Below are 26,633 nucleotides of genomic sequence, written 5' to 3'. Positions count from 1 at the left end.
CTGAAGTGAGATGAAAATGTATAATTCTGAAAAAATGCAAGGAACTTTTTTTCCTTTTTTCCACACCAGATAACATTTCAGTTCCATTTTCTGGCTGCATCCTCATTTTTCCCAACTGTTGCCTACAACAGTATTACAAAATTCCAAAACAGCCACTGTTTGATAAGGTCCTCACTAGCCCATAATGATATTGCAGAAAGCTGATTTTACATGATGGGAAACTCAGTTGGGAAAAGCTCATTATTTAAGAACCTGATGCCCAGGATTATGACAGATGCTTTACAAGACAAAGATGGTTCAGACATCCAGGTATTCCAGACAAAAACAACACAGTTGAGATGCAAAACCACAAAACCAAAATGAAACAACCAAAAAAAACCACCAAACAAAACCCAAGCAAGAATTAGCCATGGGACTCACACTTTCTGTCCCTGATTGAAGATTCCCAGACAAGCAACTTGATTTATTTTCCTTTTAGCTCTCAACCTACAGCATAAAAACAACCCCCCTGAGTAAATCCTTCTCTAGGTATTTACTGCGCAGAATTTAAGGAGACACTTTAACCACTGAGGACGTGGAACTGCAGGTGAACAGGGACATTTCAACCCCAGAGAGCTGAGGACCTTCAGACTCAGTACTTTGTTTCCTTTGCCAATGAACAGCCCATTTTTCTCCCTCATCCCAATCCCTTTCCTCCCTCGTCCCCTTGTGATCACTGGCCAAGGGTTGAACGAGGCAGAGCTGAATGAGCCCCAGTGACACCCTCATGAGCATGTTGGGGGTACAAGGAGGTGATAACTCTGAGATGAGCTCATAACACAACACATTTAATTGAAATAAAACCATAGTACACCTCGACATATTCATATCTGCTATATATTATGTCATACATATCATATATTACAACTTATTGAAGATGGGCAGTTTTCTAGACAAAGCACAGCCAAATCCACATGGTTCCCATTCAAGAAGAGGGAAACAAACCCAAATTTTAATAAAGTAAATGAAGATGATAATGAAGTTACACTAAAATCAATAAATATGTACATCTATGTATATACACACATGAAATGCAATACAAGCCTAAAAGGGCCAATTTTCCTTTGCAGTGAGGTGAATTTCCAGGGATGGGGCAGTGAGGAGTGGCCTTCAAGTCACCAGGAACTCCCTCAGTTTATGGCAGGACACTGTAAAGGAGCTTGTTCAGGTGACAATGAGAACTCTGCTCATTGCAAAGCAAATACACACAATTTTGTGTCTCTAATTTAAAATGAAAGCCCAGGTGTACCAGGCAGTGGTCTTCTCATGGAGCATTTCTGCACACCTTCAGGAGGAAACCCAAAAATATCATGAAGTATGTGAATTCCTACAGTTCCTTTTAATTTCGTTTCAAATTAAAATTTGTTTCGTATTAAATACTCTTGGATCTTTCAATGCAGAGGAAGGAGAAGAGAAAGAAAAATGTTGATTCAAATCTGCCCTGCCGGGTTCAGCTGAGGACAAGAATTCAAAGGCTTGAACTTACCTGGAATTTCAAAGAAAATTACCCAAAGGTGGGGATTTCTGTCTTCCTGGGGAGCTCCCTGTGTGTGCTGTGCAGAGGGGTCACACCTCTCCTGGCAGAAGTGCCTCCAGAGCAGGGAGGTTTTGGGTCCCTCTCTGCTGCACCTTTTAGGAAGCTACTTTCAAACCCCCTCTGAGCCCCCAGCTCCCAGCTGGGGCAGCAAAGATCATCCTAGAGCACCTTTACAGCCTTGCTGCCACCAACCAACAGTGTCAGAAGACTCTCCCATCTGTTTAAGGGCTGGCACACTCATCTCCTGGTACCACCACTGGATTTGGAGCTTCTTCATTTTACTTTTTGAGGTGAACCCCTCTTACATAAATTTTTGAAAATCAGCAAGAATACATTTCTCCCATTTAATGCAGCTGTGGTAAGTTTTCATCAGAAGAACTGTGTCTAGGTGTGGGATGGCCCCTCTGATAAGACACAACACCTTATTTAATTGTCATTTACCTTTGGGCTTCACATGATGAATGTTCCTAGCCAGGATCCATCAGTTCCTGAGGAGCAGAAGAGATCCTTTGCTGTTTCTGCTCTCTTTCCTTCACCCCCTAATAAAACCTCCTTTGAGATTATCAAGTTTTTCCCAACCTATGACCTAAATTCTCCCTGCTGTTTAGTCTATCCCTGCCACCTAATGAGAAGATCTGATATCCCACCTCATTAAAACACCCTCCTTGCAGTTTTAGGCAGTTTCAGCAGTTTTCCCAGTCTGAACAGGCTGGTTTTTCCTAGAAATTCCTTAGAAATTGTCTCTCAGCCACTCCCTTGCATTGCTAATGCTCAGCTTGGCATCTTTTCCCTGGGAAAAACCCAGTGTTGGGCAACAAGACCAAGTTTCTGTGCAAGCCACTCCGGATATTCCGCCCCGTCCATGCTGTCCCTTCCAATATGCACCTTATTTACATTATCTACACGTAGAGCAGCTGCCCAAGGAGGAGCCAGACCCTCGTGGGAAGGCAGAGCATCACTGGTGCCTGTATATCTCCACACTCAGCCCCTTCCTCAGGTCCTTCCCCTCTCCCCAGGTCCCGCCGGGCTGTGCTGGGGGGATGACGCACACGGATTTCGACCGGTTCTCCTTCACTTCCCGGACCTTTTCCGTGTTCCCCACTGTGGGAAGAGAAAAACCAGCAACTGGGATGAGAAACATTCATCTTAGTGGGTCAACAGGAATGAGGAACTCCTAGGAGCTACTAAAGTGGCCATGTGCTCACTGGGGATGAGCTGTTCCACCCCAAGGATCGCTTCTCAGTTATAAAACCAAAGATCAGTGTTTCAACAGAAGAAAAACCCAAAAAAAAGACAATTTAACCCCTGGTTTATACTTTGAAATACATTATGTATCTGGATCAATATCATCATTCTTTGTCAGTCCCCACCTGCAACTTTACAAAACAAAAATTCCCATCAGCGACCACCTTAGAAGAGTTTTGGAAGGTGCAGGAGCACCTGGAACATCACCTTGCCACATTAAGTGATTTGGGGGGGAGGGATGTACATGCAACCACCCTGGAAGGGTTACAGTCTCCTTCAGTCCTGTCACCAGGCTGTCTCAGGGGCCACTGTGCTCACGTTTTCCCTGGGGTGATAAAAAGCCTACCCAGAAACACTGTTTTTGATCACTTTGCTCTTCAGAAAGAACATCGTTTAAATATTCATAGTAAGCTGTGGATTAAAACAGCTGGATGAGGCAACCTGATCTAGTGGGAGATGTCCCTGTTCATGGCAGAGGGGTTGGACTAGACAGCCTTGAAAGATCCCTTCCCACCCAAACTATTCCCACTGATCTCGGGCTGGGCTGAGAAGGGGCCCCAGGGATGGGAAGGCTCTTCTTGCTCATTCATGATGCTCATCTACAGAGCCCCACTTTGTCCACACATCCTCCCTGAACCTGTTGAGTCATCCCACATGGAGGAGGGGGCAGGGAGGGCAGGGAATCACCCCCAGCCCCCCCCCAACTTACCAGTGAAGGAGCGGCAGAGCTTGAGCTGGGGGGTGGGATCACCTTGTGCCGAGCAGGAATCATCCTTCTGGGACTGAGGGAGAGAAGGACTTTAGTGCATTTATGGAGATGGCTACAAGTCTGGGAGCCACACTCCTGCCTCATAAACAAGCATTTCCAACCTCCAAGGATTCCACTCCCATTTCTTTAACTTCTGCCATGAAAAAAAAAAAAACAACAAACCAAACCAAAGCAAACCAACCAACCAAACAAACAAAAAGAAGTATTGCTAAAAATAGACCGAATGGATGGCAGGAAACATTTACAGACACTGATTTCAGTTGATGGAAGAGGTCTGGGCTCTCCAGGAGTGGTTGGAAGGATGGGAAGGAGCAGCCCCAGAGCTGGGAGGATGGGGCAGGGAAAGCAAAGCTGTCCCCAGGATGTGGCTGTTTCTCACACCTTGGCTGTTCCCCACCTTGGCTGCAGGCCAAGAAGGCAGGTAACGAGCTGCACTAACGAGCTCCCTGTCCTTTCACTCCAGTGCTAATCTCCACCCTCCAGGACAAAACAAATAGAACTAAAAAAAAATCCAAATCAGGTAGCACAATGCTGCCTGGATTGTTCGGTGCCGCCGTAAACTGGGAATAAGTCTCTCACGCAGCTGTGATTTGGCACCTCGGTCCAGCAGCCCAGACTGCCAAAATAACTCTGGACACCTCCCAGCCTGGTTTGCTGTTTTGTTTCGGTTCGTTCTCCTCCCTCCCCTAACGAGGACCGCTGCCCTCCAGCCCTTGTTCTCCCTTTTATGGACCATTTTAATAACAATGCCTTCCCGGCTCCCTGGAAAGCCATTCCCAGGGGCATTTAACATTCTCGGAGCCTGCTCCATGAAAGGGCTCGGGCATAATTACCAGAGGCGGTGTGTCATTTACGCACACGGCTCACGGGCAGCTCCACGTCGGCTCCTTCTGGGGGAGCGCACCCGTGTTTTGGCAGAAGAAAAGAGGCCGAAGTTGCCTGGCTACAGGTGCAGGGATTTGCTGGTGCTCAGCGGGAAATAAAGGCTATCCCGGGTCTCAGCCCCCGCCCTGCCAGCCTAGGCTGTGCTGGAGCCCTGCCTAAAATAAGGCGAGCCCCAAAGGCGGGCGGCGCTGGGAGCCAGCGGGATGCGCGGCTCCAGGAAGCGGCAGCCTTCGGCAGGAATTTTGTCCCGAGGCGGAGGAAGGCGAACTTTCTGCTGGAAATAGATAGTCTTGGAGTTAATCCTCTGGGCTACAGTTCAGCTCTGAAGTCACCCCGAACTCCTGCCAAGGTTTTTCTGCCTGGTGTAAATCATTTAACCTGCGCCGCTGGCTCCGGGGGGATGAGGACTGTTCTTTTCTTGCTGCTTCTCTCTGCTTTTTCCCGGTTTGCTCTCCAACCTCTCCTTGGCAGGGGCTCCAAAGGCAGCCTAAGAACCCCCTCTCGCTACTGCCAAAGCCCAGGTAGACACCTAAAGTGCAGGAGACCCCTAAAGGCACCCAGGAGAGGTGATTCATAGTCACAGAATGCTTTGGGTTGGAAGGGACCCTTAAGATCATCCAGTTCCAATCCCAGTCCATCCTGGCTGAAGCCTGGTGTTCATCCTGGCCTGGGCACTGGTTTCTCCTGTGGAAGGAGATGGATTGTCCATGAGCCAAGAGGAATTTGGCTCCTCCCCAGCCCGGTGAAGCCACAGACCTACAGAAGGAAGCTGTTCCACCCATCCCTTATTTTGTGGTGACTGACACGAGGGGGGGGGAAAGACCAACCAGCACCTGATAAATTATGAGATGAATCCAAGCTGCACCACCTTCATCTTTAATAGCAAAGCACTAACCAGCTTCATTAAGAAAGAAAAATATATATGTAAACACACAGCAAGCAAAAAAAAACGGGGTTTCTACTGAACCGAAGGGATTCTTTAATTATTCCCTCAGCTCCCAACACTTAACCGACTGGATGCATCACCAAAGCTTTTTCCAACAGGCTGGCAACAGAACTGCAGGAGTTTCACCAGCCCCAGAGGGGTTTCAGTGGCCCTTTGCTGGAAGTTCCTTCCCCATCCCTGCATTTCCAGCTGGATGTGCAAACACAGTTGTAATGCTTCCATCTCGTGGTGAGATGTAGAATAGAAACACGTGTGGAGTGACAGCAGCCAGTTTTTTCTTGCTGACTCAAAACCTGGAAGGCCAAGGCCTTCCCCTTTGGGAATGTCTGACAATCAGAAAAATCTCAAACATTAACTACCTTCATTTTTCATTCATCTCTGTTTTTTTTTTTAATCAGGAAAATGCCATTTTCTTGTCAAATTGGCATGAAACTAAATAGCAGCTTTTTTGCCCAAAAATTTAAAGTATGGGGCTGCTTATAATGGGCTAAAATCTACTTTTTAGTACAGTGTTCCTTCTTTCTGCTGATAAATTCTGCAATCTGTCCTCCTACAGCAGGAAGTAGCAGTGTTCACCCATCCTCCTTAATATTATATAATATTATATATATAAAATTAATACCATGTTAATATTCCAGGGCTCTGTTAGAACATTTTCTCATCACTTTGGGGCATTGCCTTATTTCTGTTCACAGCAAAGCAAGGCAGATATTCCTAAAAATTACCAGATAAGCTGCTGATGTCACAAAACAGGCCTGGCATATTTTGGGCACAGCTGGATGGTTCTTGGCTTAGAGTCACCCTTGCAGGTGTCTCTGGGATCAGCTCCCAACATTTAGTATCCCTCTCTTCAAGGTCAGGTTGGACAGGGCTTGGAGCAACCTGGTCTAGTGGAAGGTGCCCCCATCCATGGCAAGGGATTAGAACTGGATGGTCCTTAAGGTCCCTTTCAGTCAAATTGGCATTTTCTACAACCCACAGGGCATTTTCCACCCTCACAGGGCATCAAACACCATCCATGAGTCAGAGGCAGTGAGTTCTACTGCCTTTGCAATTCCCCAAAAATATTCTCCTCCCCCAAAGCCCAGCTGTAAGAACACAAAGGAACAGGAGTAACAGCCTTCCCAAAGCTCCTAAATTTGCCACCTCATGCAGCAGCAAAGGGGAAAGCAGGAGCACAAGGGTTAACAATCAAATATCCTTAAAGCAGGAACGTCGTGCTGAAAAATCAGCCGGAGTTTGATGTTGCTCTTTTGAAGTTTAATTATACCAAATGTTCTACAGGAACATGCCATGTTCTTGCCTATCTATTTTGAATTGTAAGTACCAATCAGCATGTAAATGATCAAATTAAAGCTTTTAAGTTGTTTGCAAGAGCTGGAGCACCTTTCTGTGAATGAAGGGCTGAGAAGCAGCAGCTTTTGGGGCGTTGCTGCTGTCCTGGGTGGGCTCCTCCATGATTGGCATTTCCACAAGGAAAATGGAGTGGAAGGAAGCCCATGACAGCCCCAAGTTCTTGTGCTGTCGTGAAAAAATACTACCTAAAGAAAGGTTATCTATTTCTTTTTCAAGGGTCATTTTGTTCTCCTTAATGATGGAGCCTTGCTGCCCAGGTTAGAGATCACAGTTCACACTTGGACAGTGCTCAAGCCATCAGAACCTAAAATCTGGAGAAGTGGGTGAAATTTAGGGATGGCTCAGCAATTACTGCAAGCACCAAGCCTGACAGGGCTCAAGGACAGCCTTGGACAACACTCTCAGGTACATGGTGGGATTCTTGGGGCTGTCCTGTGAAGGGCCAGGAGCTGGACTTTGATGGTCCCTGTGGGTCCCTTCTAACTCAGAATATTCCATGATTCTACCGTGCTGCTGACCTGGAGGTTTGGGAACAGAATCTGGCAGGGGTTAAATGCTTTTCCTCTAGAACAGGAGTTACAGAGGATGGGAGGAACTGAAAAGACCAAACCTGCTCCTCATGCACCATCCCTGGACTATTTTGCCTTTCCATGAGGAAACTGGCCCAGCTTCTCTCACTGATTTCCAAAGAAATCAGGAAAAGTCTTCAGCACAGACATTGTATTCACCTTGTTTCTCCTCTGATGCAGAACATGAACCAACTGTTCCAGCAGTAAACTGGAAAAAGTTTTGATTCTCCCAGGAATCCAGTGAGCAAAACTTCTATTTTCTCTCCAGAACTGTAGCTGCTTTTAAAAACAAAAACCCCACCTCCAGAATAAATAAGAAAGCTCCCAAAAATGCTGGAGTCCTTTTGAAAGAGTTGGTGGGGTGGGGAACCACCAAACAGTTTCAAATATTTACAGTCCACCTGGACCACTGACAATGGGGGAACCAAATCCCTGTCTTTGATCATATCACCCAGAAAACATGGGAAAAACAGACCTTGGAATGTACAGAGTGAAGCCCAATTAATAACATTTGCTCAGTAAATAACCTTCCTAGCATGGAAGTGGATGGGGCTCAGGATGTCTCCCTGGTTTGGCATGAGTTGGGTTGGGTTCTTTTGCTTCAGTACTTCCTACTCACTGGAACGTGATTTGGGATTAAGATACCCTTTATTTTTTTAGTTTAAGGTACCAGGATTTGTCTTTTAAAGGGAATACCCTCAGCGATAAAGAGGCTGTAGTTACATCCGCCCAGGGAAAGCAGCCTGTTCATGATCCCTGCTTGTTCCTGCTCCCTCTTACCTCCTTCCTGGAGCTGCCCGCGTCGCTCCCGCTCACTTCCACGAGGAGGCTCTTGTGCCGGAGGATCAGGATCTCCTTGGCATGTTCCGAGGGCTCGGACTCGCCGGGCAGGGTGTGCCTGTTGTACGCCGGGCCCTGCACGAGGCACCAGAGAGGAGTTGGATGTGGGACCGTCCCAGCCTTCACTTCACTGCCTTCACCCCTGTAACCGTCCCGCCTATTTATGGGGATAAACTGATCCATGAGAGGTGGGGAGGGAGGGAAAGCCACAGAGGGGAGAAGGGGCTCCAAACTCTGCTTTTTTCAGGTGAGATCACCCAAGAAATCACCGAATGACAAGACTGAGATACAGCTCTGATAGTCCAGGTAACACATGGAATGAGTGCCACGACTCTGCTCGAGGCACCTTCAGCCCCAGTCCCTCTGTCCAGCCCTACAACATCTTATATCAGCCCCACCTTCCTGAACAGATCATGCAAACAACAACAGGTACCATAAATCCCAAAGTGAAATCTCCCACTAACATCCATGGAAGTTGGGATAACTCTGTCACTACAAGGGGTGAGGCTGGATTTGGGCAGGAGTAAGTGCAAACAGGAGCTGTGCCTTTATCCTCATCCCCTTCACCACGTCTATAGCTTTCCTCCCAGCCTTATTTCCTTGCTTCCCTTGGCTCAGCAGAGGGACAGGAGGGGGTGGCTGATCCCCTGTGCTGAGTGCCTGCACCAGCCCCATCCCCAAGGACTCCTCATTCCGTGTGTAATCCGTAAAACAAAGGCTTAGGTGGATTTTAGGGATAAGGCTCCATGTGAACAGCAATTACCATGCACAGCCCTGGTGCTGTGCAAAACCCCAGCCGTGATCCCCGAGTGGCTCTGCAAACAGAGAGCAGGGTTTGTGCTCTTTCACCAGCTGTACCAGTTCCATGGCAAACCTGCCGGGCGGCTTTGGAACCTCTGCACATCAATCCTCACTCACAGCTCACCCACCGCGTCCCCTTCCATGGGAAAAAGTGCAGTGTGAGGATAACCCACCCCTGCTCTGCCCTGTAACCAGGAGCTGCTGCTGGATGTGCCTGAAGTTCCATGTGCTCCTCCTTTCTCCTTTCTGCTGCCGGGTACTGATGCCGAAAATACTCCGGGAAATTATAGGCTGACTGGGTGAACCTTTCAAAAGCTGTCATGTGCAAACAGAAATGTGCCACTGACTTGGAAACTGGATCTGGCTCCACACAGCCAACTATTCTCTGCTCACAAAGAGACATCATGGGTAATTATGGAAACATTCATAACATCTGCTCAGGCTGCTCAGATAACTGAGGTAACTTGTGCTGTTGGACAGTTAAAATACAGATGGAGGGAGAAGTTATACCGTTCTCCTGATCCGGTACAGGTTCCTCGCCAAAATTTCCTGCATATTGTCCAGGACATCAGGATTCTGAGTATCCTCCAGTTTTTGGTCTGTTCTGACAGTCCTGTCGTTGCTGCTGCAAAGAAAACCAGACCCCCCCCATTTTAGAAGGGACACAACCAGTGCATCCCCAAATCCCAGCACCCCCAGCAGCCCTTCAGCCAACATGACCAACAGCTCATCCTTGCAGAGGGGGAATTCATTCAGTATTTGCATCAGAGCTGTGCTGACGTTGTGCTCCTGGGTGGAGAGAAGAGCTGTGGCAGAGCAGAACCACCTGTGAGGGGCGAAGTGCCCATTCTGGCACTCAAACACTCATCCCTGCTGCCTCACTGGTGGTCCCTCCAGGACACCTCATGGTGCAAAACCCTCAAAAATTGGCCAAGAGCCTCTTCCTCAGAGCATTGTTTCCACGTCACTCAGGTGAGGCTCCATGTCATCGGTGCCAGCAGATGCCCATCCAGCCCTTCATTTGTAACACCCACCCGCTGACCTTCAAGAGATTTGGGAGGTCTAAGAGGGTTTACTCACAGCAGGGAGGGGTGGGCAGGCCCGTGGCCCAGCTGCCCAGCCTCTGCCAGCTCGATGGCGTGTTTCCTCTCCAGCTTCTCGTAGAGCAGCACGATGCTGGACTTGGGCTGGTCATACTCCCTGAGCAGGATCTTCTGCAGGTATTTGCTGTTGAAATATTCTAATCTGGTTGAGGACAAAGCAAGGTGGGCTTAGTCTGCTCCAGGACTCCCCAGCACCAAACCAGACCTGAGCAAGGCAGCAGGTTCATAGCCCACAGCTGTCCCATATTCCATTATATTACATTATATCCCATCACCTTCTATCCAGAAATTGATGGTCCAAGAAGTCTATCCCTAATTATTTCTGCACTCCAGTACATGAACCAAAATATTAAAACCTTCCCAAATACAATAAAGACTCCCCAAAATGCCAAATTTAGCATGAACTCCACTGTAAGTCCTGCAAGTACATGCAGCAGCCCCAGATTTAAACACTTCCAGATTCCCTTTTGAGCCATTTTTCTTGCTTTCAGCTCAAATCATAGGATCATTTAGGTTGAAAAAGACCTCTAAAATTGGTACCTCTAAAGGAGCCAGGATGCTCCTCAGTAGCAGTGATTCCCATACCCTCTAGTGGCACTTCCAAGCATGGGCATTCCAAAAAAAAAAAAAAAAAAAAATATCTACCAGCTGCGTCTGTGTCTGCACAGTCAAGGAATTAAATCTGGTAGATTGCTATTAGTATATTTTATGTTATTTGTGTTTGGGGTTTTTTTAAATGTCACTGTGGTTTTCTAAAATTTTAAAATGCTCAAACTATGGGAATTTTATGAAAATTGAGCACTTGGCTACAGAAATCTGTAGAGATCCTCTGTAATTTCAGTCCACAACAAGCAGTGCTGCAAACTCATAGTTTTAATGTTAATTTTTAATGTTTTAATGTTAATTGCTGAGCCTGGGTTGGGGAGCTCAGCTCCCAGCTGCCCAGACAGGCAGGAGGGCACAGGCAGGGATGGGCTGTGTGTCGTGGCCATTCCACTGCCAGCAGATTCCTTTGGATGAGAAGGGACAAACAACACAGGAGAGGAGAAAGGATCTTTTTAGGGTGATGTACCAGAGGTGTCTGCAAGCAGGGAAGTGCTCCAAGAACCTGGAGCCACCTTGGACAAGGAAAAGCTGCCCCTGTGTCATCTCTCTTGTGCCACAAGGATGAACAAGGCTCAGCTGCCCACAGCAGAAACTCTGGGAATAGAAACCAGCCTCCTTTTTTTTCTACACATGTCCACAGTTTCTTTTGGCACATTCTTACTTGTCTTTCCAGTAATACTGTCCCCAGTGTCCAGATATATCTTCAATGCCAGCCAGCAGATGATCCAAGAACTAAAGAGAAGAGAGGATTTGGCTGTACCCCGGGGATGAACCCAGCCAGCAAACAGCAAGAGCCACACACAGCACAGGGGATGCTTCCAGCTCAGAATATGGAGCTGGGAAACAAGGAGAGGGGATTTGGGTTATTTCCCTATCCAGTCATCCACGTGGATTTGTTGGTTCTGGAGTACAATAAGTGGTTTGCTTTCAGATCTGGGCAAGCAGAGAATAAATGCTGGGGGACATGAACCTGCACCTGATTGTGCAGGATGGCTGAGGGCTCACATGTCCTGCCCACTGGGCCTTGAGAAGAAGGAAATGCTCCTATTGGGGTTTTTGAGGACAATCTGACTCAGGGAATCAGGATATCACTGCAGATAACTCATAAATGATGTTTTGTCTTGAATACTTAATACTGCCTCCCCCCAGACACTTCCCACTAATCACTGGCCATACTGTGCCTCATACAGAGGTTTTTATTATTGTTTAGAATATAAAAATTATATTTAAAATCCCAGACAGGTTGATTTTTTTCACCTAGAAGTTAAATCTTTGTAGTTTCCCAAATTGTTTTCCCTCCTACTGGCATCTCTAAATGGGGAGAGGGCTCTGCTCTGCTGCCCCTCCCCACTCGGGTACCAATGACCCTGGAGCTTCCTCCAGCTCTAATTGTTTTTTTAATTATTTTTTCTTGGGTCAGAGACAGAAAATTTCAGAGTGGCTCCCTCAGCCCTGCAGCCTGGTGGGGTTTTAGTGTGCTCACATTGGCAGCTGCATGTTCTGAGGACCCCCAAAACCACTGGAGTGCCCCATCCCTGGAAGTGTCCAAGGTCAGGTTGGACAGGGCTTGGAGCAACCTGGGATAGAGGAAGGTGTCCCTGCCCATGGAAGGGGGTGGGATGAGATGACCTTTAAGGTCCCTTCCCATCTGCCCCATTCTACGATTCTAAGAAATTAAACCCACCCACGCTGATCATCATTCCTGTGAGGAACAGTGTCCCGACCATCCAGATGGAGAAATAAATTTGAGAAGGAAAGCTATCCTGGCTTCTGCATCCCTGATTTCCAGCTATCTGCATTATTACCTTCTCAACTTAATTGGTACACAGTCATTTTCAGCTCCCATCTCCTAATAAACACATTCCCAGAGATGATTTACTATTCACACAGCAACAAAAGAAGAAACTCTTCTCTGTTCACGGTAGGAAAAGACTCTTCAGCCTCTCGAGCTGTTCTGTTCACCTCAGACAAAGCCCTGCAGAACAACCTCATTGTGAGGGTGCCAAACAGGTTTTGTAAATGTCCTCAGCCCTAATGGCTTTATTTCTAAAGAAGACAATGACAATAATATTCCTGAAGGAGCCAAACCCACAGAAATGTGACTGGGATTGAACAATTGGATTCAGAAATATCCTAACTGTGCATGGGATGCAGATGCAAACGCAAAGCATCACCTGGATGGGTGGGATCCCTTGACCTCCTGGAGCTGAGCTTCCCTCTGAAGTCCTCTATGACTAGAAATACCAATGTCTGGATGGTGAGAACAAAGTGACTGAAATCCTGAAATCCCACCTTTGGGTTATAGATTTGGAATCATGGAATGGTTTGGGTTGAATGGGACATTAAAGATCACTTCATTCCACCCCATGACATGGGCAGGGACACCTTCCCCTAGACCAGGTTGCTCCAAACCCCATCCAACCTGGCCTGGAACAACCTCAGGGATGGGGCACTTCAGAGGTTTCCTCTACCCCAACCTCATCCTCCCTTTTCTGATTTTTTTGCAAAAATATCCAGACCATTGGTGGTGATGGGACTGGAGAACACACGGAAGGATCGCGACTCTGAAACCAACCAAGTCTCATTTTCTTTCTATCTCTCTTTCCAGAGAAGCAGAAAAATTGGAGTTAAGTCAAAGTTTAAAGTTTTGGGTAAGGGATCATCTTTTTCTATCATGTTTGTGCATTACCTGATGGAACATCAGCCTGATTGGTGGCTGCTCTTCCAAAACAAACAACATGGTTAGGAAGCTGCACAGGACTTCCAACCTGCAAAGGGACTGACCTGAGGAGGATTTGGGTCAAATTGCAGGTCTGTAGGGTCCCTGGAGACACCCCCATTTTAGAAGGCCCATCCTATCAGCAAAGATATCAGAAAGCTTTGGCCCTGTGTTGATCCTTACCCGGATGTGGATCTGCTCTCCCACTGTGGGAGCACTCTCCCTTTTCCTCTTGACAGCCAACAGGTCAACGAGAGGCCGGATGGTCATTCCCTGCAAAACAACCACAAACACAAAAATCAGCCTTTTTTCCCATCAAATGTTCCCGGTGGGACAAAACCACCACCAGCACGGGGATGAGCCATGTTCTGCTGTCTGAGCCAGCACCTCTCACCTGCCCTGCTTTAGTGGCAAGATATGACCTGCAAAGCTTCAACAAGACTAGAACCTGCTCTCCCAACTGCAAACCAAACCCCGGGTTTGCTCGTGGGAGCAGCCTGTCAGCGGGAGCTCACGTGGAGAATTCGGGATGGGGGAGGCACAGAGGGAACGCTCCACTCGCCCCCTCTGGCAGCTCAGAGCCCACAGAGAGCCAACCAATAATTCCAAGGTCAAGCCTGTGGTTTGACGTTGCTTGTGGCCTCCCAAATGGAGAGGGGCTTGGAATGATCAAAGTTCAAATGCCTGAAACGATGATAATCCCTGAGATTTCTCAGCGTGGAGCCTCTGCCAGCAACTGTCTGCTCACTTCTGGAGCTTTATGTGTCACAGCCCATTACTCCAACGATCTCTGACGGCCAGCCAGTGGCTAAGTTTGCTAATCAAAGCATGCACCTGGTGGGAAGGGTCAAGGAAAAAGTTTTAATGTCCTTTAAGCCTCGTGAGAGAACTTCTAAAACACTGCCATGGTGTGTTTCTTAGTCTGGCTTCAGTATGAAATGACTTTTCCAGGACATGTTTACAGCAAAAATGATGGAGTAGTTGATGTTTATGACTTCTGAATGTCACAAATGCAGGCACAGAGGAGAGTTGAACACATTTTTAATTGCAGAAACAATTAATGTGTCATTTTAATAGCTAATAGCAATAAAAAATGCATTGCTATTCAGGGTCAACAACACAGAACTCACAAATTCAGAAATAACAGATATTACAAAAATTAGGTGGAGACTATGCTGCTTGTCCTCTTGGATAATCAGCTGCAGTTGTTTGCATTTATAAAGCAGCATTTGGGACCGTTGTGGGGATCCCATGTCATCTCCCAGCACACCTGGAAGTCCCTGGTGATGCTCCTTCACTCACCAGGGACAGCTCAACCAAGGGCATCACCTGAGGCTCTGTCACAGCCCACACAACGTTTTCCACCTCCAGCCATCCAAAGGGGCAACGTGGGCAGCAAACAAACCCACCCACCTCTTCACAACTCTTATATTTGCTAAGAATTCCATGGAAGAGGTCACAGGTCACTGAGTTGGGAGAGTGAACCTCAAACGGAGAGCACAGCATTTCATTTCAAACCACAGCGAGAGGCAGAACAATGAGGGCTTTTTGTGACATTCCAGCCAAGCCCACAGCTCCTTGGAGGGCTTCCTGGTCTACATGGCTCATCTCCAGCCTGCTTGGAAGCGCTGAGGATTTGACAATTGCTCAGTCAACCTTCTCAAAATTATTAACCAGGCTTTTTGTGGGAAGAGCCTTGTGCAACTGGGTTAGAGAGGCCAAGAGAGAGGAGTTTCCTGGGTTGTGCAGTGCTGTGACAGACCCATGGATGGACAAGCCCAGCTATTTTACAGGATTGTCCTTCCTCTGCAGCAGCATGCTCAGCATTGCTGAGGGAATCATAGAAGGAAGTGGGTTTGTACTCTTACAAGATGCTTTGCTGGTCCAAACCAGCCTAGAAGGGCCCAAATCATCTCTCCCTTAATTCCTGTCCTATTTTAACACAGACACCACCCACCAAATCTGTGTTGAGATCACTGTGAATGTAAAGAAAGCTCATTGCACAAAATAACAACAAGAACGTCCACTATGCACAGAAGTTGTTTCATACCCAGTGTTTCTCTTGTCTTTTCCACCCCCAGTGATGTGCACCCTGAAAAACACTGTGATATGGAAGATTTTCACTCCTCAATCCTGCATCCATCGATGTGTCTGGCAGCAGTGCCATAGGCTTTAACCCAGGTTTCTGAAGGTTCATCTGAATTCCTGCCCCTATTACATTTCCCCACCTTTCCTGTGCTGAGCTGCAGCAATATCTTTCCTCCTCAGCTTTTGAGCAACTTTCCTGGTTTTTTCCTCCCCTGTTCTGGTGGTGGCCTCAGCTCCCCTTGGCACTGCAGGTACCTGGAGCCTGGCAAAGCCTGGTTTACAGACACCACATCCCCTCTGAATGGCTGAGGGTCAAGGGGTCGCCCCATCCACACGTACCCGGGGGGACCCTGTTTAACTCTCACCCTTTTGCAAGGAGGTGACATCACCAGTTGAGCTCTGAGCTCACACAAAAGCCCTTTTCCCAGTCCTGGGAAGGATTTCCCGAAGCCTCAGCAGAAAGGAGCTGCTGCCTTAGAACAACCTTTGTGTGAGGCTCAAGAGCGTCTCTGCGTGAGCGGACGTGCCTGGTGACCAGGGCTTTTCAATTCCTGACCCACATTTGCATCTTAAAACTTGTCAACCTCTATCTAAGGCTGCTCCCCCCCAGCCCTGGCCCCTGTTCTCTCAGGCTGAGGCTGTGCCCAGTCCCACTGCCCTGTGGGTCCCAGTTCCAAACCCATCAGCACGTCCCCCTCCTCGACCACTTTTTCAGCTCAGGATGAGCTCAGGTGGATGTGGGGAAGCAGAGGGTCAACCCCAACCCTCCACATTGCCCCAGGGCCCAGCACATCCACTGAGGGCTTCAGTGAGCCCAAGCAGAAGGAATTTGCTCTCAGGGTGATGCTGAGCAACAGAACCACTCGTTAGTTGTCACCACGAGCCCCCATCTCCCAAAGCCCCAGGAACTCCTCTGTTCCCTCCATCCCAGGGCAGGACAAGGGCAGACTCGGGTCAGCAGCTCCACATGGACCTCATGTCCTTGACCAGGAGCCCCCAGGGAGTTTTTCTGCACAGCAACTTTTCCAGCCCCCCATTATCTCACTTGCTTCAGCCCTATGGAGACCCACACTTAATTTTTGGGATAAACGTCAGCCTTGTTCACTTCAGGATGAGAGGACCCCAATTTTTCCACCACATCCTCCTTTAAATGTGGTGGAAACCATTTCCCCCCCTTTGCCAGGTGTATTTCAGAGAAGCCCTTGGAGACTCTGCTGGGCAGAGAAGAGACATCCAAGATCCTCATCCCACAAAGGCTGCAGGAATGGTTTTACCACTAGATGTCACAGCAATGCCGAGGCGGCTGCTGCTGCTCCTCCCGAGCCCTGGAGCACCAGAATTCCTTCCAGACTCAGCCCTGGAGCCCCGGAACTCCTTACAACCCCAACCTGAGGGAGAGGAACCTCCTCCATGATCCACCTGGAGGGGTCCCAAGTCGGAATTCATTCAAAGTGTTAGTTTTACCTGCACAAACACAGTGAAGAGGATGACAACGGTGGTTGCTGCAATGAAGAGCTTCTTTCTGTGAAATTCAGGGAGCAAGAAAACCAAAGAGAAGCAAATGGCCCCCCGGAGCCCCCCGTAGGCGATGATGAACTGGTCCTTGCTGGTGATGGTGTTCACGTGGAATCTGTTCACAAAGAAAGTCAGCACCAGAACCCCTGGAAGGCAGGAGAGACGACTGAGGCACAGCAAACAAACAGAGCAACTGGAGAAAACTCATCATCATCTTCTATTTCACAGTAAAATATCCTGGGATGGGTAAACACCGACCAGGAGGAACTGCCCAGGGCCCCAGTGGGGGTGTTACCAACACGCCACTGGAGAATTTTAATTCCAGCCTGGTCCAACAGGTTGAAATTTGATTTGTCCAAATAAAAATTAATCCCCAACATATTTCTGGTTTAGGGGATTACAAATACTGACTGGTCACAGTCCAGAAATATTGATTTATTCTAATTAGTGACAGCAAGTGACTGAATTGCTTGGGTTATAAATGCTCTCGAGGAAAACCATCAGCAACAATTTAGCTGCAAGTTACCCTCCTCCTTCCAAAAGTTTCCAAGCAGTAGCTTGGATAAGTAGCTACATTCCACCTGTGTTAATATTATTTCTTCCCCTCAAAGATTTATACAGGATGAATTTAAGGCTGTGTGAGGTGACACAGCAATTGCTGTGATTTAAAGCCATTTGCAAATACACAAACAGATGCAGAAAGGTACAAAAAGTCAGGCCTTAAATCAGGCAGCCGTGATTTCCATACCAATGGATGCGATAAACATCTTATTTCCCAAAGATTAATGGCCATTTTGAGAAGTGATGGCACAGCCTGACACTGAATTTTGTCAGGAATTAGCTGTATCAACAGCACTGCTGCTTTTTTCTAGAGGAGGTTTGTAAGAGAAATAAAAACATTGCACTTGTACATATCAAACATCTTCCCACACACCTACAGCTAAAAATATCTGAACTTTGAGTGCACATCAGACCAGTTTGAAGAAAACAAAAGCTGGGGATGTTTGGGAATAACTCAATTAACTGAACCTTTGAACACCTCCCCCATGTCCAGAGCTCCACAGAGCTGGTGTCCAGACCAGTTCTTCAGTATCAAGGTTCTTTGAAACTTAAAAAAACACCAAATAAATAAAATAAAGCATTCCTTGCATCACATCTGCACCTACTGCAGAGCTCAGGCAGTGCTGATGATTTAAAGGAACAAAATTTACTTGAACTGGTATCCTGGCCTTTGTCTTAATTTAATCTTTCCTCATAAATTATTATTAGCATACCCTAAACTAATTCAAGGCCAGTTTGCTGCAAGAGATGACATACAATTAATCACTCTGAGCAGAGTGGATTTTCTTCTGGAGATACACCTTGGGAAGGAGCAGGCAGAAATCTCCCCAGGGCTTGGGTAATACTGGTGCTGTCCTGCAATGGCTGTATTTTCCTCTTTAGATGATCTTTCTCCTATCAAAGTAACTCCCTAAACTTCAGCAGAATCATTTGTCAAATATTTAGGAGCACTGGGAGGGTCCTGTGAAGGACTGAGGTACCACCTGCTCACTAATCCCAGCCCTGCCCACCCAAAAGCCCCCAGTTCCTGCAAGTACAATTCCAGTGGCACCTCCTATTTTTGGATCAGTGCCTCCAGCACCTCCAGAATCACAGAATTCTAGAATTGTTAAGGCTGGAAAAGCCCTCAGAGATCATCAGGTCCAACCACTCCCCCAGCACTGCCAAGGCCACCACTAACTCATGTCCCCAAGTGCCACATCCACACGTATTTTGAGCACTTCCAGGGATGATAATTCCACACTTCCTTGGGCAGCCTGTTCCAATGCCTGACCAGCTCTCAATGAAGAAATTTTGTCCTAAATATCCAAACATTAATTAATTATTAATTCATCCAGAGCTGCTGGATGGCTCTGAGAAGGTCAAGGTCTGATCTCCACCACCATCCCCAAGGCAGGAGTTTCCCAGCTCAGCTTGGAGCAGCTCCTGCCCAGTTCTCACCCTCCCAGCTCCCCAACAGCTCCCCAGGAACGTGCTGCAGGACAGGGACCATTCAGACCATGTCCAGCCATGGTTTGTGTGTTCTTATTTAATTCCCAGTGGCATTTTGACCAGAGGGTTTTCTCTCCTGGCTGCAGCCTGAACCCTCCCTGATAATGTTCCACGTAATTTGAGCTGCACTCAGAAAGGCTTAGAGAAAAATTTTGGGGTGCTTTTGTAGCATTATTATGTTCCTTATGTCTTGCAATGAAGAATTTTTGAGCTAAAAAAGTCAAACTCGTTCAGAACTCCTTTTATCTGAGCAAATAATTCAGGAGAAAACCACTCAATTGTAATAAAACACTTGAATGTACAAATAACTAATGAGCACATTTCCAAGGATGGTGCAGTTATTAAAACAAACCTTGGCATGGATTAACAGCTAATAAACCCCATTCTGCCCTGTCTTGCTAATCATGGCACATCCTATTTATACAATTTCCTGAAGTGTCTGTCAAATTCGAGTTCACTGTTTGACTCAGTGGTTTGTAAACAAAATCCTGTTGAATGTCTTTTAGCTCTCAAATTCTCTGCCAAAAGTGGGTGCTGTTATATTCACAAATACAGTTAATATATAAAAATATCCATAAATGAGGAGACAGGCACTGTGCACTCATTAGGTGACAGCACACTGTGACAGGAAGGGAGGCTCAGCCTCTCCAAACACCAAATCAGCTCAAAATACAACTGGGGATGACAGAAACACAGAGTATCCATTTTTCTGCTGATTTAGAATGCATGAAAATGGGATCTCAGGGAATTCTGGGACCTGGATTTGTGTTTTCATTATAATTGGGGCTAAAGAAACCCTTGAGAGAGTCATCAGGAGACTATTTTCATGCCTTTCTTCTTGTTATCACCAAGTCTTGGTGGTTCTATTGCTCTGAGGTTGGTCAAACTCTCCAGCAGGTTTCCAAGGGAGGCTCTGGAGTCTCCATCCATGGAGATATTCAAAATCCATCTGGACACAGTCCCTGCCACAGGCAGGGGTTGTTGGACCAGATGATCTCCAGAGGTCCCTGCCAACCTCAGCAGTTCCCCAATTCTGCCATTCTCAGCCCTGACCTGAAGCTCTTGAGTAGGAGCAGAAGCATCCTCACATTTTAGGTCCCAGATCTCATCTCTCCAGCAGTGACCTGGGTAGATGCTGTTCTGTAAAGCAGATCAGCATCTCCAGGGACAGCTGCTGGAAGGTTCCTGCAGTTTCTCATGGAAAGATGCTGCTGTACATGAGCTTGTTGTTAATTAAATCCCTTCAATCTCTGCCTTGCAGAATACGACACGTATCTCTGATCCCAAAGTACCTGCAATTTCCCTCCTGGTGTGAGGATAACAAGGGACCAAGAGGCACTGAAATGGAAGAGGAGATCAGGGCAATGGAAGAGGGATCAAAGACAGAGATATTGATAAAATGTCACGAGCACTTCTATTTAACACCAGTGAGTGCCCAGAGCAGGAAACTGCAGTACAATGAAAGACCTGGAATTGAGCAGGATGGATGAGGGAAGCATTGGCTGAGATGTCCCAGTTCAGGCCTTGCATTTCCATCTGGGATAGTTATCTGGGATAGTCACGCATGCACAGCAAACAGGAAAGGATGACGGAGGGGCAGGAGCATTCTCTAATGAAACCACATTTTTCACTCCCATAAACAATAACACACATTAAAAAATAAAATGCTTAATTAGCCCTACCTAGAGCTCTCCAAACGAGGCAGAAAATGACAGTGAAGCAGATGTAGGGCCAGTTCCACTCATGGTTTTCTCCAATGGTGGAAACTCCGAGGAAGATGAAGATGAGGGTGTCACTGACGCTGCTCCACATCTTCATGAAGTATTTCACTGTGGTGTGGGACTTCAGGGAGATGTTGGCCTCCACATAACGCTTCATGCCCATGGCACAGGCAATGATGCTGAGAAAGTTAAAACAAACAATAACTTTTTCTCCTTAAGCACTGAAAATCGACTCATTGTCATTTATAAAAAAATACGTTTCATCAAGTCCTGGATGGTTGCAGACATCTCCCTTCCTATGTGAAGGACATCAAGAGGGCCACCGGGACAATAAAATTCAGACAGGTTGCCCCAACTGCCTGAATCTGGTTTTGAACAGCTAAAAACCTCATCACCTTCTGCATTTGATCAGAGCACACACCAACACCTAAAAGTAACAACACCCAACCCTTCCCATCACCACACACTGGTCTCGGTTCTTTCACTTTGCCAAACTCTGACCTTGCAATTGCCTCGTAATTTTTCATGGATAATTGGCTCTTCAAGTTCCAGGGAACATGTGGTTAGTCTAATTCATCAGCTTTCCAAATCAATACATTTTCAGGCCAGCAATCCTAGAAGGTCAAAACAATCGAGTGCTCGAAGCATCGAAGCTCCATTTTATTATATTTTAACCTGGACTAAAATATTTCATTCTAAACATTGTAGCAGCAATAACAAAATGGCTCTAAATTCCAAGATCTGATTTCCATGGCTATTTTGTAAGGCATCCACATTTTTATTGCATTTAAAATGGTAAAGTTGTGATGGCTCTTGCTGTGGAAAGAGATCCTAAGCATGAGACAAGGATTCAAATCCCTTTTTCACCATATGTTGTTTGAATTCACATCTTTCACCTCCTAAGAGAATGTACAAATACTTAAAGATATTCCAAAACTGGTCTGTTTTGATTTATCCTATTTAGACTGACCCTCTTTGACAGAAAGAGCAGCAGGGATTGAACCACAGTCTAAAAAAACCCAATAAATTCTTCAGTTTCTGTATCTGCCTCAATAAATAGTGGGTAAAACAGTTCCAGCCAGAAGCTAAGAAATCCAACAAGTATTTATGGGCAAATGACTTCCAGAGCTGTGGTTTGGGAATGCCTACTGGAGAATGGATATGGGGTCACAGCAGGGACACAGAGAGGGAATAAACCTGATCTGTCAGGGCCTCAAAGATGGACATTGCCACCAGGGCAAGGGAAAAAAAAGGGAAAAAGAAAGGAAAAAACCCAAAATCAAACTAAAACCCATTTGCACAGCTGTTTCCCAGACTGGGTTGCATTCACAGTTTTCATATTTTTGGGGCTATGCAGAACTGATTATTTTTGGCAATCAAATTATTTTCCAGTGAAACAAAGTGCCAAAAGCTGGTTTTTATAATCCAGTATTCCCTGGGCATGACGGGACAAATTGTTTGAACTCCAGATATGTAAGAGAGGCATTTCTAATTTGGCAATTAGAAGGGCACAGGGCAGGAATCAGCTGCCTTTGCCATTGTTTGGCTTTAGAAAAAAATGCATTATTCAAAAGAACAGCAAATGGGTTCCATAATGGGTACAGCAGATTGTGATTGATGGAAGGAGACACCATTAAGATTGAATGTTTTCTGCTCCACGATGATTATGCAGCATATTTATTTCACTGTTCTGCCTTGCACTCCTATAAATAGGCTTTTCCTACCTATTCCCAGAGCTAGAATTGTTTGCAGGAACACTCGAATATTGCTCCTATTAACCAGCTGAGGAAACAAAATCTGCAAGACACGGGAATGGTTTATATCCAAAGCAACATCATTAGTTTTAAAATAGATCTCCCAGATCCTCCTGTGCCGAGCTCAGAACCCACTTCATTTTATTATTTTCTTTTCATCTTCATTATTCTCAGCTGCACAGTTGTTTACACTGCAGCTACTGATGCAGGCTCAGAGTCTTTGGGGGAATATTAGGTGGTTGTGATCCTCAGCACCAGCTGACTCAGTTTTGGTGGGAGAACCAAACACAACAGATTTCAGCCCACAGAAACCAGGAGGGCTGGATCACTCTGGTTTTCATCTCTCTCTGCTTCCCAAGGTGAGATTTTGGTGAACATCGGAATCATTATATCTAATTTTTATCTCAGCACCTGCCCTACCAGGGAAACGCATGAGAAGATAAGCACAAAGTTAGTTTCTTAAAACTGAAGGATCTGGCCCCAAATCCATCATTTTATGGAAAGATCTACCCAGTAAAAAGAAAAATAAATTAATTGAGTGATCTCTGACAACTTTGACTGAAATTGGTCAGATTTCCAACGTTACTGGAGACAGGGAGGTGCTAGATGAGACCCTCAGGAGCCCAGACAGATCCATGAGCTGTGTCTGAACTTCTGGTGCCAAGTCAGAAGTTTCCATTAGAGCCCTCTTCTCCCAAAGAGCAGGAATATTTCAGGCTTCAGCTCCATAGGGAATGCACAGCTCCCACCCCATCCCTCTCTGCTCTGTGCCTGCAGGGGCTGTGCACCCTCTGGGAGCACCACCCAGGGTGGGCTGATGGCAGGACGTGCAGATGGGGAGGGGGATGTGAGAGCAGAATTGCTGTAAAGCAGGACCAAACCTTTCCAAGGATCTGACTAAACCCTTGTAACCCTTCCCATGTTGGTTTTGACTGGGCCACACGGAAAATAACTAAAGAAGCCAAGAAAGCCTCTTCTGGCTCTGCCAAACCTACTCAAACTCTCACTGCTTGAACCTCCAGGCTTTCCAGACAAAAACCATGGAGCTCAAACAAACATTCCTCAATAACCTGCATAAATCCACCAGCAGGATTGTTGGTGTCTTGCAATTTGATGTGTAATTTGGGAAATGGAGCTGCACTCGGAGAGGGCTCTGCCACGGGCTTTGATGGCTGGCACACACAGATTTCCAACTCAGCAGAGTTGAAAACTTTGTCTGATATTTTTTTTCAGCCAGGGAAAGGACATTTTCAGACAGGACAGATTTTTTTTTCCTGGACAGGAACTCACGCCACAATCCCTGAGAGGTGGAACATCTCTGCGGTGAGGTAGGACAGGTAGCTGTAGAGGAAGACAAAGAGCGGCTCGATGACGCGGATGTCCTTGGTGAAGCGCGTGGTGAAGGCGGCCGTGAACCCAAAACTCAGCCCCACCAACACCCCTCCCAGCCCAACCACAAAGAACTTCCCAACTCCTGCGAAAACGTCCACGCTTTTGATGGTTGGCATCTCACAGAAAGACCGGAAGAGCTTGTAGAGCACCTTTGGGGGGAAAAAATGAAAGAGAGAAATGGGTGTTAGTGAGACATTCACCAGATGTGGCCACACGTGGTCATGACACCAAACACCCTGCTGGGATTTCTGACAGTGCAGGGTCACCATCCTTTCCTGAGGTCTGGGTCCTACCAGAAGCCTGCTGTGGCACTCCTGGGTGTTCCTGTCCCCAGACATACAAAGAGCTCTTCACCTGAAAGCTTCTGTGTTCACCTGAAAGCTGCTCAGCACCTCAGGACAGAGAATTGGACAGGGAGCCCTCTGCTAGAAGAGGCTGTTGATGCCTTTTCCCTCAGCAAATCAGAGAATCCTTAAGGTTGGAAAAGACCTCCAAGATCACCAAGTCCAACCATCAACCAGCACCACCACCATGTTCACCACTAAACTATTTAATCAAGTGCCACATCCACACATTTTTGGAACGCTGTCAGGGATGGTGACTGCAGCACTGCCCGGAACAGCCTGTTCCTATGCTTGACCACTCTTTCCATGAAGAAATTTTCCCTGATATCCAATCTAAACCTCTCCTGGCACAGCTCGAGGCTGTTTCCTCTTGTCCTGGCCCTTGTTCCCTGGGAGTAGAGCCCGACCTCCCTCCTGTCAGGGAGTTGCAGAGAGACAGAAGGTCCCCCCGAGTCTCCTTTTCTCCCGGCTGAGATCTCACACCCCAGCCCACCCTTCCTTTAAACATTAAAGGACCGCTGAACACCCCAAACCAGGCTGGTCCTCACCACTGTCACGGCGTCGTTGAGGAGGGACTCCCCAAAGACCAGGATGTGCAGCTTCTCGTTGACGTGGATCTCCTCGAACACGGCCAGCACGGCCACGGGGTCCACGGCGGCGATGAGGCTCCCGAAGAGCAGGTTGTGGAGCAGCGACACGTCCTGCAGCCGGAAGGCCCTCACCTGGCAGATGCCGTAGAGGGAGAAGCCGATCCCAAACACGTTCCATATCGTGCCCACCACGGCGTAGAGCAGGATGGTGCCGATGTTCTCGAAGAAGGGGCGGCTGGGCATGAAGTAACCGGCGTCCAGCACGATGGGGGGCAGCAGGTAGAGGAAGAAGATGTCGCTGTCCATCACCGGGGGGGACCTGTCGTTCAGGCCGTAGATGATCCCCCCCATGATGAGCCCTACGAAGATCAACAGGCAGCTCTCGGGAACCACAGAAGGCAGCTTGTTGTAGAGATGGAACCCTGGGAGGGGATGGAGAGGGATAAATTTGGGTTGTCTCACCTCGTTGGGTCAGGAAACTCCCCGTTCTCCCACCATCAGCAAATTACAGCTTTGAGCAGCAGAAATAAATGCACCCAGTGAAGGTGAAGTAGATCAGAAATATATATTAAAAACAAAATATATGTGTCTATGGAGAATATATAATATATATATTACATATATATATAAATATATATGTGCATATATATAAATATATATATTGCATATATATAAATATATATGCATATATATAAATATATATGCATATATATAAATATATATATTGCATATATATAAATATATATGCAAATATATAAATATATATGCATATATATAAATATATATATTGCATATATATAAATATATATGCATATATATAAATATATATGCATATATATATTACATATATATTGCATATACATTGCATATATATATTACATATATATAAAAATATATATATTGCATATATATTGCATATATATATTACATATATATAAATATATATGTATATATATAAATATATGTGTGTATATATAAATATATAAATATATATACATATATACACATATATATGTAACTATATGAATATATAAAAATATATAACAAATTTATAATAGATAATATATAATAGTATACATTTTATATTATATATTGTAATATTAGTAATATTATTTCTATGTATCATTTTATTGATATTGTTGCATTATAGTAATATTATAATATATAATTTATATTATATTATTGTATAATTAATAATTAATTACAGTAAATATAAGTACAGCAATGTACACACCAGTATACATAACACATATTGAATTATTTTGGTAAATATAAAATATTATATAATGGCTTATATATTATATAAAATATTATAGATAGAATTATATAATATATAATAACATATAATATATAAAATTATATAGAGTGTTATAGATAGAATTATACATACAAAACACAATATTAATACTTCCCATTAATGGGCTGGGCACATTATCTCAGGCTCCAAGATTGGAGAGGATCTGAAGCCAAGGCCACCCCTTCCCATCCCTGCTTCCCCTGTCCAGCCCTCACCTATCTTGGCCAGGGATGCCAACATGATCCAGAGGGTGATCTCGAAGGGCACCTGGACGTGCTGATAATCCAGGGAGAAGAACGTGTGCTCCGAGGACTCGTTCCCCGGGGCCTCCTCGGCTGCCCAGCTGATGTTCTCCAGGGTCACGTCCTCCAGCAGCGGCTCCTGCAGGGCTCCCACCCCGGGGGCCTGGAGAAGGCAGGAGAGCAAGGACCCAGCCAGGACAGCGGCTGCTCCCTGCTCCTCCAT

General features: G+C 46.2%; 1 protein-coding gene across 1 annotated transcript; it reads right to left on the bottom strand.

The window, feature by feature from the left end:
* Nucleotides 1–834: 834 nt before the first annotated feature.
* LOC116794032 (sodium/hydrogen exchanger 2-like) lies at nucleotides 835–26,633 on the bottom strand. Its single transcript, XM_032702348.1, has 12 exons — nucleotides 26,384–26,633; nucleotides 24,830–25,293; nucleotides 23,836–24,086; nucleotides 20,753–20,970; nucleotides 16,968–17,164; nucleotides 13,599–13,688; nucleotides 11,358–11,428; nucleotides 10,068–10,232; nucleotides 9,498–9,612; nucleotides 8,127–8,261; nucleotides 3,531–3,597; nucleotides 835–2,677 (listed from the first exon to the last, which is right to left on the bottom strand). The coding sequence occupies exons 1-12, from the start codon at nucleotides 26,631–26,633 to the stop codon at nucleotides 2,532–2,534; spliced, it is 2,169 nt and encodes a 722-aa protein (XP_032558239.1). The 3' UTR covers nucleotides 835–2,531.

Source organism: Chiroxiphia lanceolata, chromosome 14 (assembly GCF_009829145.1).
Source record: "Chiroxiphia lanceolata isolate bChiLan1 chromosome 14, bChiLan1.pri, whole genome shotgun sequence".
Taxonomy (NCBI): domain Eukaryota; kingdom Metazoa; phylum Chordata; class Aves; order Passeriformes; family Pipridae; genus Chiroxiphia; species Chiroxiphia lanceolata.
Note: the sequence above shows the minus strand (reverse complement) of the source record. Positions and strands in the feature narration are given on the sequence as shown.

Coding starts and splice junctions, on each gene's coding strand:
- LOC116794032 (XM_032702348.1), bottom strand. CDS start 26,633: ATGGAGGAGCAGGGAGCAGCCGCTGTCCTGGCTGGGTCCTTGCTCTCC. Junction 20,971..23,835: donor CACCTCTCAGGGATTGTGGC/GTGAGTTCCTGT, acceptor TAACTTTCTCAG/CATCATTGCCTGTGCCATGG. Junction 9,613..10,067: donor CCTGCCCACCCCTCCCTGCT/GTGAGTAAACCC, acceptor TTTTCTTTGCAG/CAGCAACGACAGGACTGTCA.